This window comes from Microtus pennsylvanicus, chromosome 4 (assembly GCF_037038515.1).
Source record: "Microtus pennsylvanicus isolate mMicPen1 chromosome 4, mMicPen1.hap1, whole genome shotgun sequence".
Taxonomy (NCBI): domain Eukaryota; kingdom Metazoa; phylum Chordata; class Mammalia; order Rodentia; family Cricetidae; genus Microtus; species Microtus pennsylvanicus.
Genome location: NC_134582.1, coordinates 105,819,756 through 105,841,836, shown reverse-complemented (window position 1 = coordinate 105,841,836; position 22,081 = coordinate 105,819,756). Strand labels below are relative to the sequence as shown.

Here is a 22,081-nt window from a genome sequence, read left to right as displayed (position 1 = left end):
TCTGCAAGATGTCCTTTGACTTCTAACACACACACACACACGCACATCAGATATAGTTAAACTGTAATGATAGGCACTGAATTTGAGGAATTTCATGTAATTAAAAATTAATTTAAAAGGATGAGTAGCTTCCTATTACATTTTAATGTGCCTGTGACATGGTCTGTGTAATCAGCTGCTTGCAAACTCTGCAAGCTGGGCGGTGGTGGCGCACGCCTTTAATCCCCGCACTCAGGAGACAGAGGCAGGCGGATCTCTGTGAGTTTGAGGCCAGCCTGATCTATAAGAGCTAGTTGCAGGATAGGCTTCAAAGCTACAGAGAAACCCTGTCTTGAAAAAACAAAACAAAACAATCCAAAAAAAAAAAAAAAACAAACCAACAACAAAAAACCCAACTCAGAATATTCTGCAGTTATAGTGTCTCCAAATGAAGTTGGTATTCCGGGTGTTCTCCCTCTCTGCTGCAGGAGTTATCTGATGTTGTTAATATGGGGGCCAGCCATGATAAGCTGAATATGGACAGGTCACCCAAAAGATGTTCTTTGCCAGAGTAGAATTCGGCCATTGATAAATTTAATAAGAGGCCAGTGTCTCAGTATTTTACCCTGAGGCAATGCCTGTTTGCAGGAGGAATCACAAGCTGAGATTACCTGACCTCCACCCAAGAACACACAAAGCAAAGGAAATGTTTGGCATTCCAACCTTTGTGGATAGGATCACATGCCAGCACATATTCGCCAGGACACCCCTAGACAGATGTCAGCCAATCAGAGCTCCTGAACCTCAGAAACCCCTCACCCCCACCTTTACTACTATAAAAACCCAATTCTAATCGAGCCCTGGTTCTCTGGTTATTCCAATATGTTGGACTTGCAGAGAGACCAAGTTTGCAAACCTGATTAAAATAAAGGCTAGTGACAATTTTTCTTATTTTGCATACTTTAAGTACTTAAAAATCATTGTTTTTAAGAATGTATGTTTAGCTGGGTAGTCGTGTTGCTTGTCTTTAATCCCAGCACTCGGGAGGCAGAGGCAGGGGAATCTCTGTGAGTTCGAGGCCAGCCTCGTCTACAAGAGCTAGTTCCAGGACAGGCTCTAAAGCTACAGAGAAACCCTGTTTCACAGCCATTCGAAGTTGTGGACTGTTGAGCAAGTATTCAGCAGGATGAGACCCAGTGGAAATGCCCGTGGCCCTGTTCATATCCTTTAATCCACCGCTCAGGAGGCAGAGGTAGGCCCATCTTTCTTCACTCGTTTCCCTCTGTGAATGTGCATTTGATTGAATTTATAAAGTCCCATGAACTGAGTAGAATACTGTCTAATATCAATTGGATTTAGAGATTTTAATTACATATATCAACCTATATTAAAATGTATGTGAACACAATGGGGATATTTTTCTGACCCTTTTCTTTATGGCCTCGTTTATTATCTACTCCCTTTTCTGCTGAAGCATGTAACTCCAAATTTAAGGGAAATCTGCAAAATAGAGAAATGCCCATATGTGAAATGTCAATATTTACAATGTGTGGATGCATTAGAATGTGTAAACAAAATAATTAAAGAGTATATCTGAATTTTCTTGTATTTTGCTTACCATTTCTGTAAGATAAAATTTCTGCCTATTTATGGATTACCCAGTAGGCTTTTTAAAAAAATCCGTCATGGCCATATAAAATACTCTATTAATAAAGGAGATGTAAAAAATAAAGTAGCTTGTATGTAGTTTTACATAGCACAGGAGCCTTTGGGTCCAACCCATGGGTAATTTCCACATTTCATTCTTCAGTAATAAGCCACTGCTTGGGACACAATTATATGGAACTGTATGTTCTCCGTTTTAAGACCACTTTAAACTTTAATCCGGTGGAAGGAAAGTACATACAGACATGGCTAATGATTTGTTTGCTTAGTTACCTAGGTGCCATCCAAATGATGGGCTCAGGAGGAATGACTCGGGCTTTTGGTGTTTTTGAACACCTGCTCCTGCTACAGCGAGGAGAGCACTACCACGCACCACTATGTAGAAATACGATCGGAGGGAAAGCATATGAATGGCTTCTGGTGTGCTATGTAAGGAAACCCAGCCAGGTCTCTTCCTCATTCTTTTTTGCCTCCACGTGGCAGCCTTCTTTCTGGGGCTGGGCAGAACTTCATCACGAATGATGCTGTGTTGTGATCGACTTTTGGACAAATAAGGTTTGCGGATTTTTAAAATTATCATTATCATCCTCATCATTAGTAGTCTAGTTAGCTGCAAGATTAAAAGGTTGGTGAAGATGATGTTTAGTAATTATTGCTTACTTTGCAAGAACTAGCTCTGGTTTTCCTACACTGGGGTGCCGCGCCAGCGCGGGCTGGAACCAAGAATCTCGGCGGAGGGCGTCCAGGTTGAATAAAATACACAGAGCACGAGGTTGAGGTGAAACAGCTTCTCCCTTTATTCTCTTGCTGGGCTGGCTTTTATACCATGGCACCAAAGGAGGAGGGGGCTGCGAAGGGACTGTAACCTGACCCTGGCAGGGATCAAGGAACGGTCACCATGCACTCAAAATTCCTTCCTTCCCCGCTCCAGGAGCAGAGGGAATTTATTATATTTTCCTTGCAGATAAGCACTTCAAATGGGGGCAGGGATATCAACTCGGGGCTGCAGGTCCCACACTGGGGAAGGTAGATCCTATTTCCTAACCATTGTCTTAGGAGGAGGTAGAGAGGAGAACCGCAGGTAAGAACTTTTATTTCTGAAGCTCATACTTAATTCATTATATTACTTTGACTTAAAAATTTTTGTTCTAAGGTGGTGGTGCACATTTTTAATCCCAGCACTTGGAAGGCAGAGGCAGGCAGATCTCCATGAGTTCAAGGCCAGCCTGGTCTACAAGAGCTAGTTCCAGCATAGGCTTCAAAGCTACAAAGAAACCCTGTCTGGGGGGGGGGGATGTTATATTTTATTTTAATTCGAGGCAGGGTCTCACTATGTTTCCTAACCTTGCCTGTATGTATCACCTGATAGAGACTAGGCTGACTCATAGAGATTGTCCTGCCTTTGCTTGCCAGTTCTGGGGTTTAAAGGTGTGTTCCACCATGACAAAGCCCAGTTTTGAGTTTCTGAGACAGGTCTTTGTCACTTATCCCATGATAGTCTTAAACTCATTATATAGCTAAGAATAGCCATGAATTTTTATCCTCCCTCCATTTCTCAGGTTCTGGGAGTACAGGTAGCTTCCATTTTGCACATCTTCTGACACTTTAGTGTTGGGGTATTTTGAATAAAAAATATGCCTGTAAGCCTGAAGTGACCATACAACATTATGTATTTCTTGGTGAATGCCCCACTGATGGTCATCTTTTGGATAAGTATCAGATCGTATGCAGTGTTGTGTGCGCCAATCAACAGCCTAGATATGGTTATTAGTTTTACACATTTCAATGTGGGAGGAAATATTTAGAGTTGGAGGTACTAACCATTTCAAATTTTTTATTTTTAAATTAGAATTTAAACCCACAGTGTGAAAACCTGCAGAAAACTTTTAAAGATACATTTTTATATTACTACATGTTGAAAATAAAGTAACCAAGTGTTATCAACCCCCCAACCCCAACATGAGGTATTTAGATACTTTAAAAATGTCTTTATGTTACTAGTCTTTTTGAGTTTAATAAAAGATATATATATATAATTTTCAAGATCCACAGGTATGCCCAAGAGGGCAGATGTTGCAGCATCCAGTTCATCTTGAGGATTTCAATCTGTCATAACATAAATGTTTTGGTTTAAAAAAAAAATTAAAAATAAAACCAGTACTCCTGAGGCTGATGCAGGAGGAACGCATGAGTTTGAGGCCAGCCAGGTCTACAGAGTAAATTTCAGGACAGCCAGGGCTGTTACATACAGAAACCACGTCTTTGGGAGGCAGAGTGTGTGTGGGGGGAGTTCAGGGGGGGAAGACTGCCTCAAAATGAAAAAAGGACAGGATAAAAATTTATTTTTCTTTAAATTAGATCTTAGGAAACTTGTCAGGGAACATCATCTTAAAAGAACCTCCTGGAACATGTAGGTACATTATCCCATTAAAAGGATAATTATTTTTCTTAGGTCTTTAACACATCTTCAAAACATTAGCTTTTTTGGGGGGTGGGGTGGGTGTCTTTTAGCCAAATGATAAACAGGCAATGTTCTAATCTTTAACCCAAACAGAATATCAGAGCCATGTTTCTATCCAAGGCCAGATTTGAACACCAACTTCATTCCACTGACAAAGAGGAGATAGCTCTCTCCCAATGAGATTCCCTGAAATCCTGACACCTCCTTCTTTTCTGCACCTTTGGAAAGTGGACTCTGAAGCTGACCACAGTAAGGATGTCACCCAAATTCAATTGCTTCTAAACCTAGTGCCTATCAAGACAGCCAATAAGACTAGTAAACCTTCAAATAATGAAATTAAACTGGGTTAGGTAGTAGCCCTGGCCTATAATCCCAGTATTGGGGAAGGGAAGGCAGGAAGGTCAGTTCAATGTCATTCTTAGCTAAATGAAGAGCTTAAGGCAAGCCCAGTATAGGGAAACCTCCAATTGAGAAAAAAAAAAAAAAAAAAGCACTAAACCTCCAGAATTTTTGTTACTGGTGTGTCTCAAACCACTGAAGTTGCGACACGGATGCTGTTTGGAATGGTGAAACATTGTAATAACTGCTGTCTTCTACAACTGTAAATGTAACATTACAAGAGGCTAAAATTCTATAACTAAACCTGCTAAATAAATCTTACCTTTCTTAAAGTGGGATTAATAAATTAATACCTAAGGAAAACAGGCGTGGTGACACATGCCTTAGGTCCCACACTCAAGAGGAAAATGGAGTCGAATGCGAGAGCGCATACTGGTGTATAAATTGAGCTCTACAACAGGGTAGGTGAAGAGACCTAGTGTCAAAAACAAAACAAGAGGCATTAAGAAATTGATTATAGGTGTTGGACAGATAACCAGAATCCTGACTTCTCTTCAGGACGACTCCAAGACCCACGTGGCATCTTAACGTAAACTTCAGGATCCAAACCCTCAAGACAGAAAAGACCAATGAAATTACAAAACTGCAGTGGGCACCTTTTCTGACTTATTTCAACTTTCACTTAGAATATAGCAGGTACAGGGCATCCTGATTATATATACAGCCTAAAGTGTTCTTGTAGCTTAAGAAAAGGTACGAAGTACGGAGATACCCGACTAAGTCCTGCCTAAGGCTCACAGGCACTACAGCACCTTTTGCAGATAATGGGAGTTGGCTCTTAAAAGAGCCTTTTTAGTTGATTACGTGCCAATGTGGGAAATGTGCTCAAGCCCTCTCCCCGCGGATGCGGCGGGCCAGCTGGATGTCTTTGGGCATGATGGTGACGCGCTTGGCGTGGATGGCGCACAGGTTGGTGTCCTCAAACAGACCCACCAGGTAGGCCTCGCTGGCCTCCTGCAGAGCCATGACGGCCGAGCTCTGGAAGCGCAGGTCGGTCTTGAAGTCCTGCGCGATCTCGCGCACCAGACGCTGGAACGGCAGCTTGCGGATCAGCAGCTCGGTCGACTTCTGGTAGCGCCGGATCTCGCGCAGCGCCACGGTGCCGGGCCGGTAGCGGTGGGGCTTCTTCACGCCGCCGGTGGCCGGGGCGCTCTTGCGGGCGGCCTTGGTGGCCAGCTGCTTGCGCGGGGCCTTGCCGCCGGTGGACTTGCGAGCGGTCTGCTTTGTACGAGCCATAGTGAACAAAAAGCGGGAGGAAGAGTGCGCGACCCTGGTATTTATACAGGAAACGCGTTGCTCTGATTGGCTGTCGTCCAGCAGCTCTCAGGCTTCCGTCGGAGTTTGCGGAAGTGCTTCTAGGGATTGACGATTGGCCAATTCTTGTGATTGCTACATTCCAATGATAAGCCCGCCCCCTTAAACAGTCTTTTTTTTTTTTAAAAAAAAGAAAACTAAGCACGGACGCTCTTCACTGACGAACGTAGTTTTAGCCTATCCACTTTTCTTAACTCTGCCATTTTTCTGCCTAATAATCTCCAGTTGTTATTTTTCATACACATATTTCAAAATTGCTCATATCCTTTATTTGGCGGCGATAACTACATGCGTGAGGTTCTGCTTTCCACTCCCAGGATCCCGGAATCATGCTCAGCTCAAGAAATACTTGCCACGTTTTACACGTGTTGGTGTCGCCACAGAAATTGTCAGAATGTACTTTCTTCTGACTTAAGTTATGTTTCCTTCGAGCTACGTCAGCATAGTTGCTGTCAATTTACAAAATGTGTTGGGCATAGCGAGAAAGCATCTCCAGTCTAAAACCTCCGAAAAGATGGCGGAGCGGGGTTTCAGGAGGTTCTTTGTGACCGTATAAAGAAATTCCGCGGAGATCTGAGGCTCCGGGACAGAGCTAATCCTTTGCTCCTACTCACGTTAGAGTTCCTTTCCTTAATTTCAGTTAAACAAGGGAGTTACAACTTATTTTCAAATTACGATATAGACGTGTAATGGTAATTGTAAAAAGAACTCTTAGGATACAAAATTACGACTTAGAGTTGCGAAGCAACCTAGATCTGCAAAATAGTCAATTCTTTCACCCCCCTCACAAGGTTTTAGAATTTTTTTTTTTACACTCTTTAGTCTACTGTCTTTTTCGGTCCAATCAGAGTTTAGATCGGTAACTCCTCGTTTACATATCCCTGCATTGCACAGTAAATTTGGAAAGAGTCTCAATACTTTTCAATTCGGCAGCATGTTGCTCAGTTTACCAGATCTAAAGCAAAGATGTTAGAGTCCGAGAGAAGCTTCCAAAGAACACCAGCAGTCACGTATGCAGTAACGAGAGCGTTTTGTTAATTCCAACGTTAGGGTGGCACGTGGCAACCCCCAGAGAAGCTCACAAGTTTCTTTTAAAAAGCAGAGTTAGGGGAATTCCAGAGAGGAGGGATTAATCTGGGGCTGACTGGTGAAAGGACCGACTGGTTAGGGACCTTCCAGCAGCAGGGTAGGGAAAGCAATCTTTAACCTGCAGAAGTCCAGGGGCGGGGGCTTGCTGAGCTAGCAGAAGGGATTTTGGGTTGGCTGAGATGGATTTATGGGGGTGTTTGCTGATTGTCACCCATAAGTTGTGGTTTTCATGACACCTGCTTGCTCAGCTCTGTCTCATTGTAATGAAGAGAAACTAAGGTCTGGTCGCTGTCAGGGCTCTGGTCTGCTCTCCCCCCAATCCCCCTCACTCCACTTTGGCCTTTTCAAAGATCTACGATTTTACGTTCTAAGCGTTTTACCACAGCTAGTGCTCAAAGACATGCTTACTTTGAAGCACATTTTTTTTTTTTAAACAAGTTGGAATGACCTTTGGTAAATTGTGGTTGAGTAGATGTCAAGGCTTAAAAACGTGCTCGTAAAATAATCACCAACCAACACGTGTTCATACTAGTTCCAAAGTGAATATATCTGGAGTGTGATAAAAATTTTACATAATAGTTGGTTGTTTCCTTTTTTCCCTGTAACCCTTCCTTCACTTAGCTGGCGATTTGATTAAGTTTATAATTTTTTAGAGAACATGGTAGCCCATTATATTAATTCTCAATTTTTGCATGACAGGCTTCGTAAAATTCAGTGGCTTTAAAGCATACAGATGCACTGCCTTCTAGTTTCTATGTCTCTGGTTGTGGTTTCAACTGATCTTTGTAGGAATACATCAGGGTAGAGGGTTCCTGTCTACTCTACTGGACCAGGATCATTTTGCACATTCTAAGTGAAGTAATGTACTTGGTTTTTTCATTTTTTCCCCAGAACTGTTGGTGTGGTAGGTGTAGGAGAAGGCCCTAGAAGGGTAGGAGAAAAACAGGAGCCAGCCACAGGGGTTTGTTGATGTATGTGTAATGTCTTGCTGTTTCTGTCTAGGTTAGGAGCTGAGCATATCTCTCTCCTGTTGCCCCTTCTTTTCTCTTTTCTCTCATTCCAGCAGACACTGCCTAACAATATAAAATATCCAACTGCATTGTAATTAACTATGTATGGGAGGAATACACAAACCAAAAACCATACATAAGGCCCTGTTTTTCTGTGCTCCTTGCTACAGCTGCTTGTGTTCATCCAAATCTGTGAATGCACCTTAAAGCTATTTTCCTGAAGAAGCCTAGATAGCCTGCATTTGATTAGAATTCTCGAAGAGTGGCTTCGTTTTCTTGTAAAGTGTTAAGTGGAGGCACCTCAAGGTTTATAGATAACAATAGGCAATTGGTCTTCCTATGTCAGATGGTTATTGTACAAATTTTATATGCTAAATTATTTGCATTTTATCTTTGTTGAACTCTCCAAGTGAACATAACGTACAGATCGAGTTGACCTTAAGGTCATATAAGATTGACCCCCTAGGAGGAGTAGCCTTCAGGCGAAGCACTGAAAGAAGACATGCAAGAGACTTTACCCATACTGCTATGTATGATGGCTATTTCTGCTCATCAAATGACTATACCTGAATGAATTACGGTCCAGAAATGGAGGGCACGCTTGTCTAGATCTTGAGTCAGGATGACATACCCCTTTAATCCAAGTCTTGAGGCAGGAAGGTAACACCTTTAATCTGAGTCACACCTTCTGCTGGACAATGGAAGACGGAGGGGTTCAGTTGCATCTTTCCTGCTTTCCCTTGCCCTTTCAGCAAAATCAGTCCTCCTTCACTGGCCGTGGAGCTGACTTCTTGGGTATTCCAGTATAAACAGAAGCCCTGTGGAGACACCCAGCTCTGTGCGACTGAGCAACTAGTACATTTTTGGACTTTCTATTCACAGCAAGTCTAGCCATTGTTGGATTAGTTGAACTACAGCCTGTAAATTGTTCCAATAAATTCCATTTGTTTCCGGGCTGTGGTGATATGCATGTCTTTAATCCCAGCAGTTGGGAGGCAAAGGCGGGCGGATCTCTGTGAGGCCAGCTTGGTCTACAAGAGTGAGTTCCAGGACAGGCTCTAAAGCTACACAGAAGCCTGGCGGTGGTGGCACACGCCTTTAATCCCAGCACTTGGGAGGCAGAGGCAGGCGGATCTCGGTGAGTTCGAGACCAGCCTGGTCTACAAGAGCTAGTTCCAGGACAGGCTCCAAAACAACAGAGAAACCCTGTCTCGAAAAACCAAAAATAAATAAATAAATAAATAAATAAATAAATAAATAAAGCTACACAGAAACCCTGTCTCAAAAAAGAAGCTCACCTTGACTGCTCCAAGCAGGAAAGAACACCCACCTCAAGCCCACAGAAAACGCAGTCTCTCCATGAAGGAAAAGCGACATTTACCACGGGAGATATGGAATGCAAACAATAGCCTTGTGACCTAATCTGCACTGAATCTTCCCAGCTGCTGTGCCAGTTTAGTGACTTACCTTAACCAAATCCACTTCCTTCTTATGCTTTCAAATTCAACTGCTTGGTCAAAATCGGTAAATATTCACTTAGGCCTTTTGCGGGTCTTGATTTCTGAGAGCCCCCAAGCTGTGGAAAACATATTGATGGGTCTTTCTTTGAGAATCATTGTCACAGTGAACCCAGCCGAAAGCCTGGGGGAATTAGGTCACCGTGGATTTTTTTTCCCACCTATCTATATATTATACAAGGTTTTGAGAGAAAACCATTTAAAAGCATCTCAAACTATCTGGTGCCCATTCCCGTCTCAACACACTCATGTTTTTTAATTAATTGAATTAATCAACATTTTGAAAGACACGGTGGACTCGTCATGGTTCTCTATCGTCATGGAACTTATAGACTGGGAAATGTGTGTGTGTGTGTGTGTGTGTGTGCGTGCGTGCATATACAAAGGGAATTAATTAATTTATTTATTTATTAGTTTTTCAAGACAGAGTTTGTCTGTAGCTTTGGAGCCAGTCCTGGAACTAGTCTCTAGTAGTTCAGGCTGGCCTTTAACTCACAGAGATCCACCTGCCCCTGCCTTCCAACTGTTGGGATTAAAGGCGTGCATCACCACAGCCCGCCAACAAAGGGAATTTATTGGAAAGATTTACAAGCCTGGCTAAGGTGGGCTTCTTAAAGCTGCTGTTTCTTTTCTCTTTTTCTGTTTGTGGATCGGTGCTTTCCCAGCACGTTTATGTGTATACCACATGCATGCAGTGATCTTGGAGGCCAGAAGAGGGCGTCAGACGACTGGGACTAGAGTTACAGATGATTGTCCACTGCCTGTCAGTTATAGGAATTGAACCCCTTCCTCGGGAGAGGCAGTAAGTAATCTTAACTGTAGTGTGCCATTTTTCCAGACCCAACAACTTTTACTTTTTAAGTGTCCACTAAAAACGTAGCAAATTTCCTATTTGGGGCTTGGATAGTCTGTCACTCTGTGAAGCCAGACTTAAGGATAAAACTTTTTATTTTTATGTTTTACACCTAATTTACTTTCTTTTTTAAATTTATTGATCTTTATTTTTTTTTATGTGCATTGGTGTGAAGGTGTCAGATCCCCTGGAACTGGATTTTCAGACAATTGTGAGCTGCCATGTGGGTGCTGGGTATTGAACCCGGGTCCTCTGGAAGAGCAGTCAGTGCTCTTAACCACTGAGCCATTTCTCCAGCCCCGGATAAAATGTTTTAAAATTATTTTTATTTTACTTTTCTAGTAATAAAACCAGAAAGTCTTTGACTGAGTCCCCAAAGGATTATGTCTGGCCTGTTCCCTCTCTAGTTTTGGTTCTATAAAAAAGAACAAAACAAAAAACCAAAACCCAAAACACTAGATGTGCTGGAGGTCTGGGATCTCAGTACTCTGAAGACTGAAGCAGAGGCATCTGGAGCTCCAGACAAGCCTGGGCTACTCAGGTGTATGAATGGCTGAGATGTAATCGGCCAACCAGTGCAACACAGGGAGACCATGTGGAAAAACAGCCCCACATCCTTGAGATGAACTTTTAATAAGGAACTTAAAGAAGGAGTGATCTGAAAAAAATGTATTTGCAGACATCTTAATGGACAATTATTCTCTAGTATAAATGCTATAGTCTTGAGATATTAATTGTAGCAGTTTATAAACAGTAAAATCTAAAAGCTCATTCTCTAACGTTTGTAAGGAAAAAATGTAACAATTGCATGGGCAGAGCTAGACAAATAGAATAAAAATGCTACTGGACCTCAACAGTGACAAGGGTCTAAGACCTGGGTCCCGCCCGATACCTAGAGGTACATCATCCAGGGTTTGGAGAATTTTCAGACAGAATCGGATAGCAGTGTTTGTAGTTGAGGGCAGAGGTTTATGGCTTCACCAGACCTAGAAGCTGTTTTTCTGAATAATCTGATTTTTGAATCTGTGTTATGGGAGCTGAATTAATTGGCTAGTTTTTGAAGTTCAGGGCTCTGGGCCTGGTGGTGAGGCCCGCCTGCGTTCTGCACAGCAGATTTCCTAGAATCATGGGCTTGCTTTTGGTCCATGTTTTTTTTTTGGGGGGGGGTCAGGCCTTCCTTTAGCAGCAATTTACAATTTAGAGGCTACAAAACACCACTTTATAAAACAAAGTAATATAGACTTTGCTTTCTTTCAAACCCACTGTGTCTTCTATCTGAGGACACACTCTTCTTTTAACTTTAAAAACACCCAAACTTCCCCACCCTCTTGTTTTTGACAGGTCTTGCCATATAGCCTTAGCTGGCATCAAATTCACAGAGATCCCCTTGTCTCTTCTTCCTGGAGTGCGGGAATGATTAAAGGGATTGGCCACCAAGCCCGATGACTACTTTTTTGAGATGACACAGGTATCATATTAACCTCCCAGAGTGGTCTCAGTTTCTTATACAAGGTCTGAATGGGAAATCACATTACTCTGTACTAATAACAAAGTAGCAAAGAGATTCGACTACTCATTAAGGTCCCTGGCAGAGACTCTCAGGGGATACAGACTAATTCAAAGGATTAGGAGGTCCTGAAAAGGGCCTGGGATGTTAAATGTCCACTGGAATTCGTAAGAGCCAGACTTGGCTGCCCAAGTCAAAGAACCTACCGTCCTGGAACTTGAGTGCATAGATCATGTCTATGGCCATGTGGGTGTTGTGCTTGGAGCGCTACCTGTAGGTGACAGCGTCCCAGATATTTTCTCCAGGAACATATTCGGCACCACTGGGGGGAGGGGTGGTCTCCTCGTTGATGAGGCTGGAGATGGGCTTATATGTCTGGGTGTTTTGGTTGCATGTCATTTACATACAATCCTTGATAGAGGCCAAGAGAAGGTGTTAGATTCCCTGGAATGGGGTTATAGACAGCAGTTGACTGCCATGTAGTGGTGGAAATTTAACCTCAGATCTCTGGAAGAGCAGTCAGTACTCTTAATTCTTGAGTCATCTCTCCACCCCCTGCTCCTTTTCCTAATGTTAGTCATCCTTCCCTAGTGTATTACAGGTTTCTGGTCAACCCAGCACTGAAGCCATTGTACTTAGCCAGCTAACATGTGTCTCGAACATTTGATTTGCCGAAGGTTTGTGATTAAGTACATGCAATTATGTGTTGTGGTGTGTTTGAAATGCGTACCTGAAATGCTTGGGTGCCTGATTTCTCTTTCAAAGGTCTCTGGAGCATGTTCAATCAAACTGACATGGCTATAGTATGAAAAAAGAACCGAAAGTTCCTGGGGACTCTGCAGTCTACTCTTAAAGATACACACTAGGTAAGTACTCTTAAACATACATAGTATGCCAATGCCAATTTTGTTGGAAAATGAAGGGTAGATCCTAACCATATACTTGTTTATCAAGACATGAAGAGATGTAGTATCAAGGACATTTATTAATATTTGAATTCTTTAAATATAGAATGTCCGCAAGATAGATATTCATTGTAAATCTCATTGCCGAACCTAAGAGGTCCTTTACTTCTTCTTTCATCCTTCTGTGTGGTGGGATTGCAGGCAAAGTCATTATTAATAGTTTTAGATTTATTTTTAAAGTGTGTGTGTGTGTGTGTGTGTACATGTTTTGAAGGTGCCTGTGAAGTCCAGAAGAAGCTGTTAGGTCCCTTGGCCCTGGAGTTACAGGCAGTTGTGAGCTGGCTGTTGTGGATGCTAGTATTCAAACTGATTATCTCCAAGAACATATGCTCTTAACCACTGAACCATTTCTTTTTTTAGCCATCTGAAACCATCTTAAAGGATCCTAAAATGGATTCTTTAAGAAATTGGTGTAACCTAGTCTTTTGTATCTCTTTATATGCAAACACTGTATGTTTCATTGATTATAGACGGAAGAAATAAGTGTGTAAGACCATAGTTGTTTCTTGAATAGGGCAAAAGGAATAGAACCATTTATTTTTGAATGTTTGGCAAAGATCTAGAAACTCAGAGATAAGAAAACCAGGGTCTGGGATGAATGAACAGCAAGATTATCTACTATTTGATGAATTGCTAAAGTCGATGCCCAGGAGTGAAAACTAGATTCATGAGATTATCAGAGAAACAGATATTGAATCTTTTTTTTTTTTTTCAGGGACCATTTTACTGTTCCTACACCTAGCCTTGGTGGCTTCAAAAGGTTGAGCCTAAGTACAGTAATTCTAAACATTGCAGAAATGTGTAGAAAGGGGCAGGAGGCTGCTGGAAGACTGTGAAGTTGTGGATACACACATGGACATTGACCAAATCACAATTCTCTGCACTTTGTCTCCCCCCCCCCCCCGCCCAGTTACAATTACAGGACGATTCAGACATTTTATGTTACTGTCTTTTTTTTTCCCCTAGTAAAAATGTACAGTTTCAACAAAACCTTCAAAACAGGGAACTGTGGAGGGCTCTGTTGAATAGCATGGAATGGATAAGGCCACAATTGTATTGTATAGAAACATACATCCTCATTTTTGTCTTTACTATTGATACAATCAAACATTGAATCACTTTTTGACTCTAGTGTTTTAACTGTGTAGCAATGAGAGTTCTTTGTGATTAGTGGGATGGACAGAGCTCCAAAGAGCATAGCTGGCAAGTTGACTCTTCAGGTGGGATCATGGCATCCAACCCGAGGAGTTTAGTCTAAGCCTATGGAAGGTTTCTGGTGCAAGAGAAGAGAATCCTGCAGGTTGCCCCCTAATCATCATATCAAGGTGGGTGGTTACAGCACTAAATACATTAATGAAAATGTAACAATAAAAAGTAAGAACGTCAAAGACGATTGGCTTCTGAATAATAATTTTGTTTCACTTCATGGTAGCAACCTTTTTTCCTTGCTTAAAAAATTCTTTACAACAATTCATTTTTTTGAAATGGTTTAAGACCTTCATAGCTTTTACTACTTTCACTGATGTGATGAAGAAGAAATCAAAGTGTTTCAAATGATGCTTAAAGGATTTGCTAATAGATTTGCTAATAGAATTGCTTAGGAGGGAGACGTTAAGTCACACAAAATAGAATTTAGCTAAGGCAGCACTGCCTCCAGAGATAAGCAACGTGTTAACCAGGCCTATCAGAGATAAGCAAAAGTTACTTGGATGCTAATGTTTGTTTGTTTATGAAGATTCACCTCCAATTATGTTTTATTTCCATAACAAAAGGAGACTTTACAGCCAGTCGCTAAGCTCCTGCTGCAGCTCTAGGGGCCAGTGCAGAATCACAACTACCCTTCAGTCCCAGCCTGCCCCTAAGCTCTTGCTAGAAAAAGTGTAATTCTGGCAGATGGAGAAGAAGAACCTGGGTAACAACTATTCAACAAGAACACAACAACCGTGTACTTCAGAAATAGTTCTGGCAACATCTTTGCTCTAAATCTCCTATCTGCCCAAGTGGCCAGATTTGCAGTCTCCTGCCTCTGTTTAACTTGTTCAAAGTGTAATCTGAGGCTGGGACATGACAGAGAGCTAGGGATGACAAAGTGTGGAATGCATAACTCTAACGTGTATGGAAGTTAGGAAAGTCTTCTGTTGATGGCCAGCATCATTCACCAGAGCTGGACACATGCATATGTATTAGGGAGGGAGTTTATTCCCCTTTAGTAATCTCTAAGTGTGAGGAATGATTTGTCACTGGATGGCCTAATACTATGAAAATTAATTTAAGAACAAACTAAGTACATATACTCTTTGATTTCTACTTTAGAGATCAATTAATTATCAGGTTATCTATGAATTACTGTACAGGCTTGGAAATGGTGAATAACTGTACAGTCAAGGCAAAAACAGGAATGAAAATGAGAAAGTAGCCCTGCAATGGTGACGTGCACATCTTTAATCCCAGTACTCGGGAGGTGAAGGCAGGCGGAGCTCTGAGTTTGAGGATAGCCTGGTCTACAAAATGAGTTGCAAGACAGCCAAGGCTACTCAGAGAAATCCCGTTTCAAACCAAACCAAACAAAAACAACTAAACAAACAAAAGAAAACAAAAACCCCCAAACAAAGAAATTTTTGTATACAAGGCTATGTATGGGTGAGGTCAAAACACATTTCCATCCTGAGGACGGGTCACAAGTAATCTTAATACTGTTCCTATATTTTCTGTGTTGTCTGAGGTTTGGGCAGTCTCTAATCAACCACGTTAACAGTCTTCATTCAACAAGAGATGTACATGAGGATTAGGCAGGTAAGGGTCAGGTTCCTATTTTCTTCTACCTCAGCTCTTACCCATTTAAAATAACGAGTTAAAGAAATATACCATTGACATTGAAGGCAACAAGAAGACTACGAAGGTTCTAGTCTTTCCATGTTGCTTAGTTATGGAAACTGGACACTAGTAACCCCTCTCCTATGTGTTCCGCTGTCATTTTTGCAAGAGGGCAGGGGGAAATGCAGGTAGGAAAGTTGATTCTTCACCTGATGGAGGCTTCTTGAGGACATCAAGAAAGGGACTTAGGGACACAAGGAGCAGCTGTATGTTCTGTTGAGAAATATGTGACTCTTGGAATTAAGGTCATTGTGGACCATTGTCGCATGCAAGATTTACTGATGGTTTCAAGATGATTTTAGGGACTCATGGTGTCATTGGTTTGCTAAGGCTCCATGTCTGCGCATTTACACCTTCACTACAAAGATCCTGGCCTTCATTACAAAGGGAATGGATTATTTTGCCATTAAAAAACACAATTATTCGGGGGAGGGGGAGGGAAATGGGAGGCGGTGGCGGGGAGGAGGCAGAAATCCTTAAATAAATAAATAAATAATAAATAAATAAATCACAACACAAAAAAAACCCCCACAATTATCTTTGTCACATAGGAAAAAATAACTCAAAGATTGCAATATAACTAGGCCACAAGGCAGTAACAATTTCTGATAAATATTTGTTTGACCGTATTTCAACTCCTCTGCCAATTACACATATCCTTGATTATCTGTGTTAAAGAACACAGATATGTAAAGAACACACTATATAGAACATTCTAGTGCTTTCCTCAGGAAGTACACAGGACAAAGATTGATTATGTACTTGGAACTTGCTTCATTGTTTGTATTTCGTATCTGAGGAACTGTTGTAAAGGCACAGTTTTTTTTTTTTCTTTTTGTAGGGGTTATTTTGCTTTCTTTGACAAAAGGTGGGCCTTCACCGTGCAGGCTACCAAGGTCTACCTGCTGGATTGAAATTCCATTACAAGTTGTTTCCTTTGCTTTTCCTAGAGTTTACCAATGATTCAGTTGTAAAGCTTTTGAGGTTTATGAGCACTGAAGCTATCATTGTCCACCAGTGTCTTTCCTAACCAGCCCCTAGAAACCACTTCAGTCACACCTCTTGCCCTGTCTGTATATTTAACCCTCAGCTATGCCTGTATTCCCAGAGCAAAGTCGGTTGAACTAGGATTGCTGTGAATTTGAAGCTGATTAGGACTGCAAGGTAAGTTTCAGGGCAGCCAGAACTGTAATGATATTATCAATATATGATTGGATGGATGAATACATAAATAAAATAGATTTATACGTTGGTGCTGTACAGATGGCTTTAGCTGTTCGGAGCATTTGCTGTTCCTCCGGAGGACCTGACCTGGATTCCAGTTCACAGGAACATGCAACTCTAACACAGTAACACTAGGGCATCTGAAAACTTCTAGCCCGCGAGGGAACCAAACACGTGGCGCGCGCACACACACTGTCACATAAATAAATACAACATAAATCAATGAGAAGTAAAGAAAAGCAGCAGCTGGACAGTACTTTGCCATCTCCAACCATACTCTTAATGCTTACCACTTTTCAGTCCCAGTCTTCGAAATAACCAACTTCCAAAAGTGATAAAAAAGTATTCAAGACTGAATAATTAAAACATTCGAAGTCAACTTTAGTTTTAATTAATACCAGCTTTGAATTCTTAATTTTTTTTTCTGAATTAAAACCCCAAACCCTCCACTGGCTTCATATAGTGGTCCACACCTTTAATTGCAGCAACAGGGAGGACAGAGTCAACATGATCTATTGTAAAGTGAGCTCTAGAACAGCCAGAACTATATATGGTAAGACCCTGTCTTGACAATACAAAAACAGAAAACTTCCAAAAAGAAGGAAACCCCCTTAAATTTTTAGTAGGGCTTTGTTTTTATATTTTGGGTTTAATTATACTGCCAGAACTTCACTTGTCAAATTATCACAATTCCAAAATGTCTTAAGGCGATCTTAAAGCATTTCACAGAACCGCATTTCACGGTTTGTTCTTAAGTGCATAAATCACACAGAGAGGAAATGCCATTTCTGCGGGCTTTAGCAACTTTGAATAACAACCATTCATTGGGTTAGATAGAGGCCGATTTTAAAATGAAGTTTCTTCTGGCTACGATAGTATTTCAGCACTTTCTATTGAAAAAAGGAGGTGGCTCTGAAAAGAGCCTTTGTTTCTATGGCTAAGGATCACTGAGAGAAAGCGGGGCTTATTTGCCCTTGGCCTTGTGGTGGCTCTCGGTCTTCTTGGGCAGCAGCACCGCCTGGATGTTGGGCAGGACGCCGCCCTGCGCGATCGTCACGCGGCCCAGCAGCTTGTTGAGCTCCTCGTCGTTGCGGATGGCCAGCTGCAGGTGGCGCGGGATGATGCGCGTCTTCTTGTTGTCGCGGGCCGCGTTGCCAGCCAGCTCCAGGATCTCGGCCGTCAGATACTCCAGCACGGCCGCCAGGTACACCGGGGCGCCGGCGCCCACCCGCTCCGCGTAGTTGCCCTTGCGGAGGAGACGGTGCACGCGGCCCACGGGGAACTGCAGGCCGGCCCGGGAGGAGCGGGTCTTGGCCTTGGCGCGAGCCTTGCCACCCTGCTTGCCACGTCCAGACATCTCAGAGATTTAACAGCTGTTAGCAACTGTGTTAGATGAAAATAAGCAAGAGCTTGGACTTTATAGTTTTCTCTGGGCGCGAAAAAGGACCCTTCCGATTGGCTGCCTTTTTCTTTTCATTTAGTCCAATGGGAAGCATTTGTGTCATCGCTTTTTTCTATTGGACCATGCTTAAGATGACATTGCCCAAATATTACCCAATTAGAAGTGTGCTTTTCTAATCCTCATTTGAATAACGCCTTATAAAAAGGGAGGCCCCGGCCCACTCGCCGTTACAGTTTTGCTAGACTGTGTCGCCATGCCTGAGCCAGTGAAGTCCGCGCCCGCCCCGAAGAAGGGCTCCAAGAAGGCCGTGACCAAGGCGCAGAAGAAGGACGGCAAGAAGCGCAAGCGCAGCCGCAAGGAGAGCTACTCGGTGTACGTGTACAAGGTGCTGAAGCAGGTCCACCCCGACACCGGCATCTCTTCCAAGGCCATGGGCATCATGAACTCGTTCGTCAACGACATCTTCGAGCGCATCGCGGGCGAGGCGTCGCGCCTGGCGCATTACAACAAGCGCTCGACCATCACGTCCCGGGAGATCCAGACGGCCGTGCGCCTGCTGCTGCCCGGGGAGCTGGCCAAGCACGCCGTGTCCGAGGGCACCAAGGCCGTCACTAAGTACACCAGCTCCAAGTGAGCGCGCTGTCTCGCTCTTAACCCAAAGGCTCTTTTCAGAGCCACCCACCTTCTCAAAGAGAGAGCTATGGTCGCACTACTTGAGTTTACAGGAATTCTAAAGTTCCATCTGTTTGTCTTTTTGTGACGTCTGGGCAGGGCACTATACCAGGTTCTTATCACCATTAACCTTTGCTGGTGAAATTGCAAGTAGAAAGCTGCCCACGTCTTAAAATCCTAGCACTCAAGAGGCAGAAGCTACCATTTTCTAAAAGCTTGTTTTGGGACAGCAACTATACGCACACAAGCGCACAACCCTATTTAAAGGTATACACGCACCACAGTCTAGAAAATGTATAGTAAAAAGTCGGATTCTCTTAAATTGATACACTCTCCGAGTATATACTCTCGGAGAAGGGAAATAGAATTTGAAATATTACTATCCTGGAGCTTTATGTGAGTTTGTTATTCTCATTTGATCACACAAGAACACAATACATATTAATTTGTTTTGCCTTCTGTGGTTCCAGAATAAAGTATCTAGTCTATCTTTGGAAACTCCTGAAACTCAACAGAAATTAAGCTTTCATAATCTCATATTGCGAATGAAGATGGTGCAGCAACTGCCATACCAGTAATTTAGCTACCTGACTTCTGATGCAAAACAAAAACCAAAAAAAAAAAAACCAAAAAAAAAAAAAATCTTTAAACCGTACCCCTTAAAACTTAAAACAAAACTGACGACAAAATTCTTGGCAAAATTAAAGATGCACGTTTATAATAGGTTCAATGATTTGTAGTAAATGAAGTGCTACCAAAGCCACAGATACATTTAATTAGTTTTAGAATTACATTAGCATTAACGGTGTGGAACTGTTAGTGGCTTATGGTGCATTTAAACACAGCCCATCATTTGAGTATAAATTGGCACAAGCATTTCCTGAAAACCAGATTAAAGCATTGGAACTAAGTTCTCTAAAGCTGTGATACTGTAGGATTAGAAGGTGTAATAAATGCTAAGTAGTACTACCGTATTAAAAAGATCTACTATCGGGGAATGGTGGCGCACGCCTTTAATCCCAGCACTCGGGAGACAGAGGCAGGCGGATCTCTGAGTTCGAGACCAGCTTGGTCTCCAGAGCTAGTTCCAGTCCAGGCTCCAAAGCTAGAGAAACCCTGTCTCGAAAAACCAAAAAAATAAAAATAAAAAGATCTACTTACGTAATACTGTACAGTTTTGCGCCTTAGTTTAAGATGAGCTGAAATCAGGTGTCACAAGCACTTTAAATGACAAAATTGGTGGCTCTGAAAAGAGCCTTTGGTTTAAGAGCGAAACGGGCGCGCTCACTTGGAGCTGGTGTACTTGGTGACGGCCTTGGTGCCCTCGGACACGGCGTGCTTGGCCAGCTCCCCGGGCAGCAGCAGGCGCACGGCCGTCTGGATCTCCCGGGACGTGATGGTCGAGCGCTTGTTGTAATGCGCCAGGCGCGACGCCTCGCCCGCGATGCGCTCGAAGATGTCGTTGACGAACGAGTTCATGATGCCCATGGCCTTGGAAGAGATGCCGGTGTCGGGGTGGACCTGCTTCAGCACCTTGTACACGTACACCGAGTAGCTCTCCTTGCGGCTGCGCTTGCGCTTCTTGCCGTCCTTCTTCTGCGCCTTGGTCACGGCCTTCTTGGAGCCCTTCTTCGGGGCGGGCGCGGACTTCGCAGGTTCAGGCATTGTAACAAAAGCTAACAGCAAAAACTAAAAAGAGTAAAAAGTAAGCGTAGTAGGGTTGTAGTGGTTGGGCTTTTATAGACTTTGTATGCAAATGAGCGCTTCGAGATTAGTCAGTTATGATTTGAAAACTGCTCAGTGACACAATTATGTAAATTAGGTCGTATTACATCTCCTCTCTTATTGGTTCCCGTGAATAAGATAATTTTAACCAATCACATTTTACATTTTCACTTCCAGCTTCCAGTATAAGTAGCTTCTCATCGGCCCCCCCGTATCTAGGATTTCCAAAGCTTATTTTGCTGTGTAATTGTCTTTCACTTTTTCTGCTATGTCTGGACGCGGCAAACAGGGCGGTAAGGCTCGCGCCAAAGCCAAGACCCGCTCCTCCCGGGCCGGCCTGCAGTTCCCCGTGGGCCGCGTGCACCGTCTCCTCCGCAAGGGCAACTACGCGGAGCGGGTGGGCGCCGGCGCCCCGGTGTACCTGGCGGCCGTGCTGGAGTACCTGACGGCCGAGATCCTGGAGCTGGCTGGCAACGCGGCCCGCGACAACAAGAAGACGCGCATCATCCCGCGCCACCTGCAGTTGGCCATCCGCAACGACGAGGAGCTCAACAAGCTGCTGGGCCGCGTGACGATCGCGCAGGGCGGCGTCCTGCCCAACATCCAGGCGGTGCTGCTGCCCAAGAAGACCGAGAGCCATCATAAGGCCAAGGGGAAGTAATTTGACAACCATCAGAACTTTAAGAAACTTCAGACCCAAAGGCTCTTTTCAGAGCCCCCACAGTTTCAAAGAAAGAGTTGAACAAACTGCAATAATGAACTCGGTCTTTTGGCGAGCTCCAGCTACTAACAGTTTGAGACTATTGGCCAAATCAGTAGAGCCTCCTGGAAGGTAACTAGGTAAATAAGGAAACTTAGAAAGCCAAGCGTATTTCCCAGAACTAGTAGCCAACACCAAGCATCATGCGGATTCAACATGGTGATAATGTTTTTTGTCTTGAAGTCTAAAAATTTTGGAGATCCTGACCCCTGCAGTTTATAGATTCCTAATTGTGATGAGTATTCTTGACAATTGAGTTAATAATCCTCTTTGCAATATCAAACTTCAACTGGAATTTAAGCAGCATTCTACCTGTTCAGAGTGAGCCTTATTCCCATCCTGTTTATACACGTTTAGAATCCCCCCACCCCTAATTGTTTTATGGAAAATGCTCATTCAAGTTAAAAATCAAGTTTGAAATTAGTCCTCTGAATGTTCATATGGAATTGAAAGCCTTAACAATAACATAAAACCCCCCCAAATTCAATTAGGTTTTGATTTTGATGTGAATCTTTTTGTAGAAGGGAAAAACACTATCAAATTACTTGATCAATTACTCACAGCCGGTGCCTTTCCAAAAATTATGTTTCGGACTCACTAAAAAAATTTAGGAGGCAAACAACTTATATCCTAATAAGTAATAATTATTTTGAAGGAAACTTGGT

At 42.9% G+C, this 22,081-nt stretch overlaps 5 protein-coding genes and 1 long non-coding RNA gene across 6 annotated transcripts; 3 read left to right on the top strand and 3 right to left on the bottom strand.

The window, feature by feature from the left end:
* Nucleotides 1-4,930: 4,930 nt before the first annotated feature.
* LOC142848841 (histone H3) lies at nt 4,931-5,778 on the bottom strand. The gene has a single exon (XM_075971026.1). The coding sequence runs from the start codon at nt 5,738-5,740 to the stop codon at nt 5,330-5,332; it is 411 nt and encodes a 136-aa protein (XP_075827141.1). The 5' UTR covers nt 5,741-5,778; the 3' UTR covers nt 4,931-5,329.
* A 4,325-nt stretch (nt 5,779-10,103) lies between these two features.
* On the top strand, nt 10,104-14,136 carry LOC142848840 (uncharacterized). The gene is made up of 3 exons (XR_012910482.1): nt 10,104-10,236; nt 12,560-12,660; nt 13,475-14,136. It is a non-coding gene; the product is annotated as an uncharacterized LOC142848840 (long non-coding RNA).
* A 3,625-nt stretch (nt 14,137-17,761) lies between these two features.
* Nucleotides 17,762-18,521, bottom strand: LOC142848254 (histone H2A type 1-E). Its single transcript, XM_075970057.1, has one exon. It carries the CDS (start codon nt 18,212-18,214, stop codon nt 17,822-17,824), a length of 393 nt encoding a protein of 130 aa, XP_075826172.1. The 5' UTR covers nt 18,215-18,521; the 3' UTR covers nt 17,762-17,821.
* LOC142848256 (histone H2B type 1-C/E/F/G/I-like) lies at nt 18,494-18,908 on the top strand. The gene has a single exon (XM_075970059.1). It carries the CDS (start codon nt 18,513-18,515, stop codon nt 18,891-18,893), a length of 381 nt encoding a protein of 126 aa, XP_075826174.1. The 5' UTR covers nt 18,494-18,512; the 3' UTR covers nt 18,894-18,908.
* A 1,275-nt stretch (nt 18,909-20,183) lies between these two features.
* Nucleotides 20,184-20,624, bottom strand: LOC142848255 (histone H2B type 1-C/E/F/G/I). The gene has a single exon (XM_075970058.1). It carries the CDS (start codon nt 20,594-20,596, stop codon nt 20,216-20,218), a length of 381 nt encoding a protein of 126 aa, XP_075826173.1. The 5' UTR covers nt 20,597-20,624; the 3' UTR covers nt 20,184-20,215.
* Nucleotides 20,625-20,886: 262 nt separating this feature from the next.
* Nucleotides 20,887-21,582, top strand: LOC142848253 (histone H2A type 1-E). Its single transcript, XM_075970056.1, has one exon. The coding sequence runs from the start codon at nt 20,925-20,927 to the stop codon at nt 21,315-21,317; it is 393 nt and encodes a 130-aa protein (XP_075826171.1). The 5' UTR covers nt 20,887-20,924; the 3' UTR covers nt 21,318-21,582.
* The last annotated feature ends 499 nt before the right edge of the window (nt 21,583-22,081 follow it).